Source organism: Littorina saxatilis, linkage group LG3 (assembly GCF_037325665.1).
Source record: "Littorina saxatilis isolate snail1 linkage group LG3, US_GU_Lsax_2.0, whole genome shotgun sequence".
Taxonomy (NCBI): domain Eukaryota; kingdom Metazoa; phylum Mollusca; class Gastropoda; order Littorinimorpha; family Littorinidae; genus Littorina; species Littorina saxatilis.
In genome coordinates this window covers 20,661,296-20,675,529 of record NC_090247.1, presented here as the reverse complement: position 1 = coordinate 20,675,529, position 14,234 = coordinate 20,661,296, and the positions used below count along the sequence as shown (strand labels likewise).

Genomic DNA, 14,234 nt, shown 5'->3' with positions numbered 1-14,234 from the left:
GTAAATTTACAGAGGTTAGCAACAGAAATCCTGAGAAATCATGGTCGTAAAAGGGAGTGAGTTTTAATTTGGGGGGGGGGGGGGGGGGGGTGTGTAGCTGAAAAGGGAGGTTCTACTGTAAACAGAAAACAAATCAAATTTTGAATTATTTTTTGACACTGTTAAAGTGTGGTGGGGTGAAGTGTGTGCACTTTTTGAGCAAGTCTGTTGTAACTGGCCACACACCAGTCTTAACTGCTGAACTAGACGAAGTAGATATACTGTACAGCCGACAAAACAGCCTGACTGCAACAGACCAAGTACCCATTTCATGATAAAGGTAAGCTTGGATCGCATTTAATATGGTGCAAGTATCACTTTCACTAACACATTTTGGGTAACAAAATGTCGCCAGGTAAATAGAGTTTCTGTGACAACTGTGAAATTTAAAAATACCCTCTACACACAAACTCCACCTACCCCCCTCCAAATTTTGACACACAATCGACTTTAAACAAAGTACATACAGATGATTTTGTTGCTGACTTCATCAACAGACAAGCCATTGTTCTCAGACATATTTTGTTGGTCTCATTCATTCTAAAACTAAACCTGTCCAGATGAGAAACCTTGACCAGAAATAAGACTCCACTGACCGCCGAACTCAGACACGCTGATGGTGCCGGTGTTGTGGTGGTCAAGGTTACGACATTGTCGCTGCATGTCCTTCCAGTGTCTGAACACCTTGTCCTTCAGCCGCTGTTCTGCCGACTCAGCGTTCACCAGCGGTGTCGCACAGCGAGAATTGGCGCGGGAATATGAACGAGACATCTGAGAGGCCGGTCTCTGGAGGTTCATCTGCACAATAAACATGGTTGGTTGTGAGAAAATGTGTCTTTGCAGTCACTAGTGCATGTACTTGTCTTGGTATAAAAAAGAAGACACTGGCTGAACTGAAGTCGGTGTCTTTAAGAATATGCGAAACATCCAAGAAATAAACAAATTTATAGTTTGAACCAATGAAAAAATGGAATTCCTGTTGACATCACTTCCTAGATTTGCCTGGTATTTCTGTAAGGCATTTGCTGGTTGGTCACACTATTTACTGTGTGACGAGATACCCATCATGGGAACATCCCGGTGATCGCCCCTAGCACTGAAGGGAGGCATCCCAGATAATTCCGGGAGCCGCACGACCAGGGTTAAGCTTTCTCACAGTACAGTGGAACCCCCCTTTTAAGACCCTCCAATTTAAGACTCCCTCCCTTTTAAGACCTTGTTTTCTTAGATTTTCTGTTCATACCCCGTGTAAATGTACCCCCATTTTAAGACTCCCTCCTTTTTCAGACCTGATTTTCTCAGATTGTTAGAGGTCCTTAAAGGGGGGTTCCACTGTACATGTGAGAATGTGTAAAGCTGGGAGAGACAAAACAAGAGCCAACTCACCCTGGACCCAGGTCTGACAGACATGGAGGTGTATGGCCTGCGGTTGGTGTCAGGGTTGGCCGTCCTTGGCGGGGAAGGTATGCGGACGTCGTCGCTGTAGTTTGCCAGGAAGTCGCGGTAGTTGATGTTGCCGTACTCGTTGACCGGGGACAGGTCCCATACTCTCTCAAACTGCAACACACAAAGCAGTTTATTATGTTAAACAGATTATGAAAATGTTCCTTCCATTACTTCATTATCCCATTGCTTGGAAATCCAGGTCGCTTCCTCCCAGTGGAAAGCTAGCAGCAGCAAGAGTGGCGCTGCCAAGGTGTGTGCAGGTTTGGATGTAATCAGTCACCTGCACTTCTGTCAGAATGATGAGGTCTTTTTTACATGCCACTGTTGTGCATGGGGGTGGGACATGGATAACATCTCTGAGTCTGCACATAGAGTTGACGTGTGTCCGTCCTGGCCTGTATTCGAACCTGTGACACAAGGATCACAAGTCCAGTGCTCTACTAACTGAACTACCAGCCACCCATCCCTGCTGCTCTTTTTTTTCTTAAGTGATCGATGATTTTTGTGTGTTGCTTCCCCCAAAACTACTATCTATACCTTACATATGTACAAACTAAACAAAAATCTCGCTAACTAATCATGTGACCCTCACCTGCTCGTCATTCAACCTCATGACGTGCTTGTTGAGGATCTCGCGGAAAGCGTCCCGACTGACTGAACCGATACCAGCGTAGTCAGCATCCTTGAGGTCTCGCACGATGGTCGGTTGGTGAGAGCGCACGGCTTCCTGGATCCTCTCCTGAACCTCGTCCACGGTCACCAGCTGATACACAGGCAGGGGTGGCGCGTCCTGCAAGGCCTGCACGGCCTGGTCGAACCGCATGTGCTGCAACATACATGGACAAATTCATAACGGTGGTTTCTTCTTCTTCTACCCACAGTTTGTAGTCCTAAGTGAACTTGAGTCAAACCGCATGTGCTGCAAGAAACATAAAAAAATTCATAACAGTGCCAGTGGGTTCTTCTTCTTCTTCCTCATTTGCTTTTTCAGACATCCACTCCTGTGGCGTGTATGAAAGTTAACGTTCTCTTCAGAGCAATCAGGTGGGGATATAGCTCAGTTGGTAGCGCGCTGGATTTGTATTCAGTTGGCCGCTGTCAGCATGAGTTCGATCCCAGGTTCGGCGGAAATTTATTTCACAGAGTCAACTTTGTGTGCAGACTCTCTTCGGTGTCCGAACCTCCCCCCGTGTACACTACATTGGGTGTGCACGTTAAAGATCCCACGATTGACAAAAGGGTCTTTCCTGGCAAAATTGCTTAGGCACAGTTAATAATTGTCTACCTATACCCGTGTGACTTGGAATAATAGGCCGTGAAAGGTAAATATGCGCCGAAATGGCTGCAATCTACTGGCCGTATAAAATTTCATCTCACACGGCATCACTGCAGAGCGCCTAGAACTGTACCCACGGAATATGCGCGATATAAGACTCATTGATTGATTGATTGATTGATTGATTGATCAGGTCGAAAAAGAGTGAGTCAGTACATGGGCACAGTACATCAGTTGTGAGACTGCTAGCAGAATGTACTGGTAGCACTACTGGTAAGAAATCTCAGACAAAGAAAAATTCATGGTTTCATTACAAACTTGAAGACAGTCAAAGACGGTCGGTAGGTCTGTTTCTTGATTGACCAAGGCCACCTAGTCACTCCATACTTGACGAAGAAGGAAAGGGAGAAAGACATAGAAGAGACCAGAAGGAGGGAAAGAAAGAAAGAAAGACAGAAAGAAATACAGGAAGAGATGGATGGAAACCAAAGATAGTGGCAACAGGCAACTCACCTCGTTACCAATGTAGTTCCTGAGGAAGGAGGCGTAGTCCACACAGTTGTCGGGGCCGATGGACATTCTGGCCTTGACCCTGCGCCACTGGTCTGTTGTCATGCGGAAACAGTAAAGGTCAAGGATGCGTCGCAGTTCATCCACGAGAACTCTGCCTGTCTCCCCTTTGTCGATTGCTGCTAGAGTCTGGTGGGGACAAAAAATGACTTACAATTTACTTTACTTTACTTTATTTGGTGTTTAACGTCGTTTTCAACCACGAAGGTTATATCGCGACGAGGGAAAGGGGGGAGATGGGATAGGGGAAAGGGGGGAGATGGGATAGAGCCACTTGTTAAGTGTTTCTTGTTCACAAAAGCACTAATCAAAAAATTGCTCCAGGGGCTTGCAACGTAGTACAATATATGACCTTACTGGGAGAATGCAAGTTTCCAGTACAAAGGACTAAACATTTCTTACATACTGCTTGACTAAAATCTTTACAAATATTGACTATATTCTATACAAGAACCACTTAACAAGGGTAAAAAGAGAAACAGAATCCGTTAGTCGCCTCTTACGACATGCGGGGTGCAGAGAAATAAGGATGTGGAAAAGAAGACTTTTGGTAAGTGAAATAAAGGTGATGGATCCAGTCAGGTAGAAATAAGACAACAAGAAAAGAATTGGAAAACTGCAGGGAATAGTAGGGAGAGTTTTCTTGGAAGGAAATATAGGTGAAAGGACTGGTAAGGCAGAAATAAGACAAAAGAAGATAAGTAAAGGGGTGGGGTAGCTCTGTTTAAACGCTCCCGCCGCGTGAAGGCGACCCCATGGGAGCGACTGACAATTAAAGATTGTTCTTTAAGAATCAAAAAACAAGAAAGGTAAGTTGTTGGAACACTTTTGGGTTTGTTCTTAAAGACATAATATCGATTAAATAAAAACTATGACATCACTTTTTGACCCTCTCTTTCAAAGTAAAATCTCTTACGTCAAAAGCAAAACAAAGATCAACAAGACATAAAATTCAACAAGATCTTTTTCATAAATAAAGTTTACAACTGAGCTTTTCTTTCAAAGGAATGTTTGAGAGACAGTCTAGGTGGCACAGAGAAACTTGCAGTAACTATTCTTCCTTCCTCACCCTGGAGACATCATCAATATTTTTCTCCAGTTTCTGCCTCAGTTTGTTTTCAGCGTCCTCTGCAGTCAGCTCTGTGTACTCCTCAATGCGCACTTCAGCCGGTCGCCGCCCGTAGCTTGACTTACGGCCGTCCTCGAAGGCAGCCAGGAACTGACTGTAGTTTAGTCGGGCCTTGTCTGTGCGCAAACCAATCCTGTAGAAAATACAAGGCACATTTCACCAAACTGGGAATCATTTTTTTTTTTAAACCATGCTAAATCCTCATAGAAAGATGACTGGGGGGGAAATGACTTGTTGCAAAATAAAAACTACTGCCAAAAATTTTTTATTTTTTTATTTTTTACAAAAACACTGTTAGGAGCACAGAAGTGAAAACGACTTCACCATGACAAAAGGCACGTGTGTGCATGCAGATACATACATCTGTGTGCAAACGCCAAACACCCACATCCCCACGCACAATGTGTACCCCTGTTACACACTGTATATCTCTAAGCAACATTCAACCCTGCTAATTTGTAACACTGTTTTACTCACATGTCAAGCAGCAAGAAGAATTCTTCGTCTGTGATGTAGAAGTTTTGTTCCACCAGCACTTTCTGGATGTCGTGCACAGACAGAGAGCCGCGGTTCTGGGTGTCGTACTTGCAGAAAGCTTTGTATAAATCAGCATAGCTGTCTCGGATCTTGTCCCTGTTAAAACAGTAAATTAAAGATAAGTGCTGAGAAATGGCAAAAATGAGGAAACATAGTTTACTGAATCAGGTTTTCTAGGAGCTGACCACAGGAGGCACAAGCATGACCGTGTCTCAGTCACAACAATCAATAAACTACAAATTCTGAAAGTGAAACATAAAACAAAGCAAAAAACAAAAGCAATGGAATATTGAAGTCGTTTTTTGGGGGGAGAAACCCCCAAAAGGAGATGAAGTAAAAACAGTAAACTCAATTCTGAGGTTGGACAAGTGGTGAGTAGAACTAAACCCCCTGAGAGAAAAGGCTGACAAGTGGTGAGTAGAAGTAAACCCCCTGAGAGAAAAGGCTGACAAGTGGTGAGTAGAACTAAACCCCCTGAGAGAAAAGGCTGACAAGTGGTGAGTAGAACTAAACCCCCTGAGAGAAAAGGCTGACAAGTGGTGAGTAGAACTAAACCCCCTGAGAGAAAAGGCTGACAAATGATAAATAAAATGGAGGGCTTTCTTTCTGTATTTGGTGTTTAACGTCGTTTTCAACCATTATATCACGACGGGGGAAGGGGGGAGATGGGATAGGGGAAAGGGGGGAGATGGGATAGAGCCACTTGTTAATTGTTTCTTGTTCACAAAAGCACTAATCAAAAAATTGCTCCAGGGGCTTGCAACGTAGTACAATATATGACCTTACTGGGAGAATGCAAGTTTCCAGTACAAAGGACGTAACATTTCTTACATACTGCTTGACTAAAATCTTTACAAACATTGACTATATTCTATACAAGAAACACTTAACAAGGGTAAAAGGAGAAACAGAACCTGTTAGTCGCCTCTTATGACATGCTGGTTAGCATCGGGTAAATTCTTTCTCGTCCCAACCAATATGGCACTCCCCCTAACCCGCCGGGGGTAAGATAGAGGGCTGGGTGGCTCAGTTTGTAGAGTACTGGATTTGTGATCCAACCGTCACCGGTTCGAATCCACAATGGGAAGGACACGAGTCAACTGTATGTGCAGACTCAAAGACGGTGTCCGCCCCCTTGTCACAATAGTGGCACGATAAAGACCTTGGTCTTCTCCCTGAACTTCAGGTGGCTGTCTACACCTAAACACGCACACACCTGGGTAGCGCAACTCTTGTTGCTGCTAGCTTTCCACTGGGAGGAAGCGACCCGAATTTACTAGCAATGGGATAATAAAGTAAAGAAGACGTTGACCTAAACCTCAATTGAAAACGTCTTGAAACAGCTGAACGGTTTTATCTCCTCTTTGGCTACAGGTAGGGATCTAATTTTGTCCTGCCACCGTGTGGTCCATACTTCCAAGCTACACACCAAGTTTCAGCTGAATCGACCCATAAACAACAGAGATCGATATACGTGATTATGGACAAACAGACAAACAATAATCATACAGAAAAACAAACAAACAGACAGACAGACAAACAAACAGACAGACAGACAGACAGAGTGAAAACTATACATATATGAAATGAAATAAAAATAGACACAAAAAATGCAAAAGTGAGTCACTAACTTGAGCTGCCGGATGACCTCTGTGGCGGACATGTGCTCGGTGAGGTTGGCCTGTTTCTGCGTGATGCCCTCGTGCCGCTGCTGCTGCAGGGTGTTGTGCAGCTCGATGTTGAAGCGACTCCCGTCGATGATGCGCTGGCTGGGGCCGACAAAGTCACCTGGGGCGTGTTCAGGTGCTCCCAGGTGTTCCAGGAAGTCGCTGTGAGAAATGAAGCCTTTGCCCTCTTCGTCATACCTGTGACAGGTACAGAACTGATGTTATCATATTAATCTGCAAGTGAAACTCACATGTCAGTGTGTGAGGTTAATGATCCTTACAAGCACAGTTCCATTTGTCATGTTACAGTGGAACCTCCCTTTTTAAGACCCCCCACAGACTTCCCCTTTTCAAGACCCCCCACAGACTTCCCCTTTTTAAGACCCCCACAGACTTCCCCTTTTTAAGACCCCCACAGACTTCCCCTTTTTAAGACCCCCCACAGACTTCCCCTTTTTAAGACCCCCCACAGACTTCCCCTTTTAAAGACCCCCACAGACTTCCCCTTTTTAAGACCCCCACAGACTTCCCCTTTTCAAGACCCCCCACAGACTTCCCCTTTATAAGACCCCCCACAGACTTCCCCTTTTCAAGACCCCCCACAGACTTCCCCTTTTTAAGACCCCCCACAGACTTCCCCTTTTCAAGACCCCCCACAGACTTCCCCTTTTTAAGACCCCCCACAGACTTCCCCTTTTTAAGACCCCCACAGACTTCCCCTTTTAAAGACCCCCCACAGACTTCCCCTTTTAAAGACCCCCCACAGACTTCCCCTTTTTAAGACCCCCCACAGACTTCCCCTTTTCAAGACCTACATTTTGTTCAGATTTATTTTTTTTTATTTTTTTTCTTCAACAACTTTTTATTCAGGCAAGCACAGATTTATGACACATTCAAAAGCATTGTCACTGATAAGTCACAGCAATGACATTTTGTTCAGATTTTGTGTTCATGACCTCGGTAAATTTAACTCCATTTCAAGACTCCCTCCCTTTTAAGACTTGGATTTTTTTCTTCAGATGTTAAAAGAGGTGTTCCCCTGTCATCTTGTTGTCTAATGACTAATGTGATCAAAAGATACCAGTTGGGTAATCACCCCACAATCTTTCAAGTTATATATTTTCAAACTTATCACACAAAGCTATCAGCTGGAAAATTGAACACAATTCAGTTCAGGTAGACAAGTCATACAAGTGCAGCTTAAAACAAAATTCGGCCTTCTGTAAAAAAAATAATTTGACCTTCCTTCTCCACAAACCAAACAACCATGAGGCAGACAGCACAAAACCAAAAAGTCTGCTTTTTCTTTGAGCAAGTCCCATGCCCCAAAAGAAAAAAGGTACAACAAACAAATGAAGAATTTCGTACCTGGCCCACAGTTTCTTGAAGTCGTCATCGTTCATGGGCATGACGAAGCGGTAGAGAAGGTCGCGCAACTCTCGCCTGGAGATGATGCCGTTGCCCTTGCTGTCTATCTGTCGGAAGGCCTGAGAGCAGAAACCAAAGCACGCACGTCAAATATATGTTGTTGGTGTAAAACATCAACTGCCTACAGATTTATATTACATGCAGAAAGACGGGCACTCAAAGATAAGGATCATATCATCCCTCCTCTTAACCAAAACAGTAAAATACAAACAATGACACAACCATGCTCCTCTACCTCTTTGAAAAACATCAAACACATGTGACAGCGTGATGCAGTAGTCTCCCTTTCACAATGATGGAGTTGTCTGCCAGCCTTGAGCGTGTGCTATTTATAGAAGCTCTTCGGTTTTTTGTGTCGCCAGTTAGACACCCGTGAAATTTCGTGATCTGTTTGTGATAGGGTCTGGTTGCTGTCATCTCCTGATTTGCTTTAGCAAACGTTAGAGCTCAGCAACAGGATCATTTTTATAACGCTAACAGTTTAGCCCAAACTCACTCCTGTGTGAGTGGCTTGGTCTCCACGGGTGAATTGAGTGTTTCACAAGCTTGGTTACAAAACGAAAGTCACAAGTTCCTGTACACTCTAGTCACTCCATGGAAAGCTTACAGCTTAGGCCAAAAAAAAAAATAGGTCTGTTCACGGTAACCCGACCGACCCTAGTTTTTAGGCTCGACCCTAATCTTTTTTTGGATCGTCTGAAAAAAACCAAAAACCGCATCCAAAATAGAGCTGTTTGCGCTCAAACAGCAGACGACAGAAGGGAGGTAAGCTCAAAGTACTGTTTATAGTTATGTTGGGCAAAAACAGGGATTGATGAGAAGAAATGAACTGTGAAACATCATAGAGAGGGGAGAAAAAAAAAAATAAGGAAAAAAAATGGAAAAAAACCAGAAAAAAAAACCCCGACCTACCGACCCTATTTTTTCACCCTATGTTACCGTAAACAGACCTATTTTTTTTTTGGCCTTAGCTTGCTGCCACATTCATTCCATTTATTTCCTTTCAGCTGACATCTGTCCTGAGATTGAACGCACATCACAAACAAACTTTCCTACCTTGGCCAGGTCGTTCCACTGTCTGTAGGCCTTCTCTTTCAGTGTCTGGTGGGCCTCTTCTGCTGTCAGGGGTTTGGGTGGGAAGGTCTCGTTATACCTGCAACAACATCAACACACAGGTGTGCAAGACATCCAACGAACTTGTACGATAAACTGGCTTGGAAGGTGAAAGCACCCAAAAGCATCAAAGGTAGCAGTCCAATTCAAGAAAATGGAAATAGTTGGATTGAAGATGCCAGTATCATCCAGGTACAACATACCCAATCCCATCCCATCCCATCCCCCATCCCTGAACAAAATAGTCTGAGGTTTAAACAAAATAAATGTGCCATGTGGCTCAGTTGGTAGAGCACTGAACTTGTGATCCTTGGGTGACGGGCTTGAATCCAGGCAGGGACAAACACGGCCCAACTTTATGTGCAGACTCAGAGAGAATATCAATGTCCCACCCCCCTGTCACCACAGCGGCATGTAAAAGACCTCGGTCATTCTGCCATAAGTGCAGGTGGCTGATTACACCTAAAAACACACACCTAGGTAGTGCAACTCTTGTTGCTGCTAGCTTTCCACTGGGAAGAAGCGACCCGAAATTCCAAGCAATGGGATAATAAAGTGATGGAAATATGTGAATAACTAAAAGTCATGCAAGTCAAGACCAAACTGTGTGGTCCAGCAACAGCACTGTAAACAAGTCCCTGCAAGAAGGAAGTCTCACCTGTGAACGGAGTTGAGCCATTTATGTCCCTCGGCCGTGTCCCGGACCTCAAAGCGTTCGAGAAACTCGCGGTAAGAAATGCGAGTGGACTTGGTGATTCCATGTCGCTCGCACATTTTCTCGTACTCCTCGTCAGACATGACGATCATGAAAGAGTCAAGCATCCGCCGGAAGTTCTTCTTGGTCAGGCAGCCGCTGTGATTGTCGTCAAACTTGTAGAAGGCACCGCGTAAATTCTAAAATGGGAAGATATAATAAAATATACTCTGGGGTCGGTCTTTCTCTAACTCAGGGCAACGTTATTTGAACAAACAAACGAAGCATACAGAAATTAATGCAGTATCAGAATTTATATCCACGTTGATGGTAGTAAAACTGTGCTGCAGCAAAAGTATGCGCTTTACAAAATCAAACAGACATACATATAGCCACAGTAAAACCTCCAACTAACGACCTTGAAAATGTCCAGAAAAATCGGTCGTAAAAAGGAGGGGTCTTTATTGGGAGTTTGGGAGGTCTAATTTTTTTTCACAGGGGTGGCAACTGTTGGGCAGGTCAGTCTTGAAAGTTGTGTCCGTTATCCTATTTTTGTTCCCATTTGATGTGCATTTGGATAAGCATGATGTACGTGCATACACCAGCACACAGACGGGCAGACATAACACACACACACACACACACACACACACACACACACACACACACACACACACACACACACACACACACACACACACACACACACACACACACACACACACACACACACACACACACACACACACACACACGAGCGCATGCGGTCTCATAGCTTAAACTCGGTGATTGACCCCGGGTAAGAAGGTCAGTGTATGTAACCTGGGACAGGAAGAGTTTCCTCTCAGACATCAAAGGAGACCGTCCCATAGGTAAAACTTGTTCATTGGCAAGTATGGGTCATTGGCCCGAGGTCTCAGTTGGTGAGCACACACTCACAGAATACGTACACAGCAATTCATTATTGAGATGTTGTGCCCCTACCCAACCCCTCCCATCCCCTCCCCCTACTTCCAGGGCAGTCCTTCAATAGGAAGGTTTCCGCCAGTTATCTCTTTGAGGTTTTGGGTGCTTACAGAGTACCGTGCCCCTTGCGGGGGCATCAAACATCGAGGTCACAAGCAGGGTCAAGGGGAAGGTCGGCTGGGCGGACAGGAGACTATTCTGACAGCAATAAGTGAGAATAACAGCCGTGGGCCACTGGACTTGCATGCACTACTGACTACAGACTACCACCCCTGACTCTTGATGCGTGACTATTGGGGTGCGTGTTCCGCGCGTGCTGGGTAATTACGAACTTTGACACTCACTGGTTAAAAGGTCAAAGTCGTTATTGACCCTAAGTTGGTAGGTCGGTCGTCGGAAAAAGGAGGGCGTCGTTCTTGGGAGGTTAGTTACAGTGTGAAAGGCATCCGTGTCGAGAAATTCGGTCTGAAAAAGGAGGGCGTCGTTCTTGGGAGGTTAGTTACAGTGTGAAAGGCATCCGTGCTGAGAAAATCGGTCGGCAAAAAGAGGGGGTCGTTTTTGGGAGAGGTCGTTACGGGAGCTTCCACTGTATCTGCACATTTCTTTATTTAAGAGGACACAAAGAAACACTTGACATTTCAACTCAAATGATGATCTTGGCTACAACAATCATTACCCCAAAACTGAACAACCACTTCCACAACGACAAACACTGAACAACTGCTTCCATAACGACAAACCGCTTCCATAACAACAAACACTTAACAACCACTTTCACAACGACAAACACTCACAGCAAAGTTCTCTCTCAATTTGCTCCGGAGTTTGTTCTCCACCTCCTCAGCTGTCATTCCAAACTGGTCACCGCGGATGGGGTTGACGCGGTGGTTGCCGTTGCGAATGAGGTTGCTGGCGTCTGTGGGTCGGGGGTCACCAAAGTTGAGGACAAAGTCCATGTACTCCATGTGACCGTTGTGGAGGTGGAGGCGAGACATGAGTTCCTCGTATTGCTGGTCCGTCATCAACATTCCTAAATTGGCTAAAATCTGAAACACACACAAAAAAACCTCTCTGAACATTGGTTCAATTTCAAAGAAAATTGTTTCCCTAGCTACAGCAGGCAGGAACTAGGTTATGTCTGCATGTGACTCACTTCAGAGAAATTAAATGTTATTTTATTGTACTGTATTGAAACATATCCCATGACCTTCCTTCTTTGTTTCTGTTATTTTAGTGAGCAAATCTAGCCCAATATTGCCGAGTAAGCAATACAGTAAAACCTGCGAGCAAAGGACGCTCTTGGGGAGCCTTGCCACTGTCCTTTGTAGCAAGGTGTACTTTCTTATGAATATGAATGTGCTAAAAAAAAATGGGAAAAAACACACCAACAGCCAAATGAATTACATGATTGTTTGTTAGTGGAACATGTAGTTTTATTGTATGTATGTGTGCATGTTTATATACATGTAAATAGAGTGTCTATGCATGTTTAGTTCTTTCATTTTCTTTCATTACATGTGATAAAAATGAAAACCAAAACTTGATGTTCAGAAAAACAATTGTTAATAAAAATTCCAAACTGTGCATTAGTCATACAGAAAGTGACAAAGAGAAAAAATTCAAGGATAGTCTGCAACAAAACCACAATCAGTAAGTTTATCACTGGGGTTTGCGGAAAAAGTCAGAGAGAGAGAACGAGCGAGCGAGCTAGAGAGAGAGAGGTGCAATCGGTTTCTTACGACCTGAAGCAATGGGCCATTCACGGGAAGATTCTTTGATCGAGCTGTTGAAAACCACTCGAAGAGTTCTTCGTTCAACTCATCATAGGTTGTTTTTCTTCTCTTAACACATGTTGCCATCGATCTGGCACCCGCAATTTGTGTTCGATCAGCTTTTATGTTGGAAATTTGAGTTTTTCGCAATTCAGCTCATCAGCAACTTTTTGAACGAACAGCCCCTTGTCCAATTTCTTTATGACATCGACTCTCTCTTCTAAAGTCAAAATTTTTCATTTTGGCATGATGAGACGAAGACGAAGGATGAGACGAAGATGCATCACAGTACAGAAAGTAGAAACCCGTGTTTTTGTTCACGGCATCGACCAATGAGCGTGCACCATACAAAAATCAACTTCTTTCAAGTGCTGTCATTGGCTTACAAAATAAGCTTCTCGCGCGTTCACATCGCCAGCGAGATTGTATTTGCAGAACCAAGATGGCGGACCAGTGTCTGCTAAAAGCTGTCTGTTTCAAGGGTTTGTCCGTTGTTGACAAGTAACGAACCCAATCAGGACCAAAAAAGGGTGTCCGCGCCTTTGAGGTGTTCGCTCTTTTAAGGTGTTTTTGAGTGTAAAATACATCTGTCCTCATTTGAATTGTCCGTTATGCTAAGGTGTCCGCCGAAATAAGGGTCCGCTAGATGCAGGTTTTACTGTACCTTTGACCTTCGCTCTGATCAATATTCTGCACAGCCACAGTAACAAAGAAAAGAAAACGATACACTATAAAAACTTGAATGAAACAATGACGTATGACCCAGTTTTGAATATGAGTCAGACGAAATTGACCACGTGATTGTGACCATGACCTCTCTCTGTTCACAATCCGGCCTGTGATTGTGACCATGACCTCTCTCTGTTCATAATCTGGCCTGTGATTGTGACCATGACCTCTCTCTGTTCACAATCTGGCCTGTGATTGTGACCATGACCTGTGATTGAAGGTTGCACTGATTCATAGGGTCAACAGGAACACTGACCTCTCTAAACTGTCGCTTGGTTATCCTCCCCTTGCCCTTTTTGTCGCAGGACAGGAAAGCTTTGCGGATTTCCGACGTGTGTTGCGACATCTTGTCCTTGATGCGAATGATGACTTCCTCGGCCGTCATCTCGTGGGTGCGAGACACTGCATTGTCGTCGATCATCTGTTGTCTGGAAACAGCATAAAAAAGAGGTAGATTCCAGACTATTTAGCAGAATCCATCGTATGTATTACAGGCAGCATTACTTTTTAGTTCATAGACACGGGTTAACTGATCTACACCCCAGGGCTAGGCAATTGTTAGGTATGGTATAGTATGTGCAATTAATAAGGAGTTTAAAGGCTTGCTCCAAAATAAGATTGATTGTTTGTGAACTCTTCTTTTCTTTTACAGAAAAGCTTATTTGCATAACACTTCATCATTTTGGCAGATATGGGAACAGACTCAATCAAACAAGCAAACAAAAAGACAAAGAAACAGCAATGCCTCTTTGAAAAACCATCAGAGCAACAAATCAACTTTGCCCTTTACCGGTCATCTTTACACACATGCAAATCTAAAACATATCTCTGTGTACAGAAATCTAGAACAACTGGTAATTGATGTATT

The 14,234-nt window shown here is 44.0% G+C and overlaps 2 protein-coding genes across 2 annotated transcripts in view; one reads left to right on the top strand and one right to left on the bottom strand.

The window, feature by feature from the left end:
- The window catches only part of LOC138961849 (periodic tryptophan protein 1 homolog), a gene marked incomplete in the record, with an annotated part of 270,004 nt that overhangs the window by 43,592 nt on the left and 212,178 nt on the right, over window positions 1-14,234 (top strand).
- The window catches only part of LOC138961847 (EF-hand calcium-binding domain-containing protein 6-like), a 58,409-nt gene that overhangs the window by 3,861 nt on the left and 40,314 nt on the right, over window positions 1-14,234 (bottom strand). The window contains exons 18-29 of the mRNA XM_070333519.1: window positions 13,623-13,794; window positions 11,660-11,911; window positions 9,864-10,099; window positions 9,149-9,245; window positions 8,033-8,151; window positions 6,629-6,862; window positions 4,938-5,093; window positions 4,401-4,593; window positions 3,275-3,460; window positions 2,078-2,311; window positions 1,426-1,596; window positions 636-837 (exon numbers count right to left, since the gene is read on the bottom strand). Coding sequence (XP_070189620.1) covers window positions 636-837; window positions 1,426-1,596; window positions 2,078-2,311; window positions 3,275-3,460; window positions 4,401-4,593; window positions 4,938-5,093; window positions 6,629-6,862; window positions 8,033-8,151; window positions 9,149-9,245; window positions 9,864-10,099; window positions 11,660-11,911; window positions 13,623-13,794 — 2,252 coding nt within the window. The remainder of the gene's footprint in view (window positions 1-635; window positions 838-1,425; window positions 1,597-2,077; window positions 2,312-3,274; window positions 3,461-4,400; window positions 4,594-4,937; window positions 5,094-6,628; window positions 6,863-8,032; window positions 8,152-9,148; window positions 9,246-9,863; window positions 10,100-11,659; window positions 11,912-13,622; window positions 13,795-14,234) is intronic.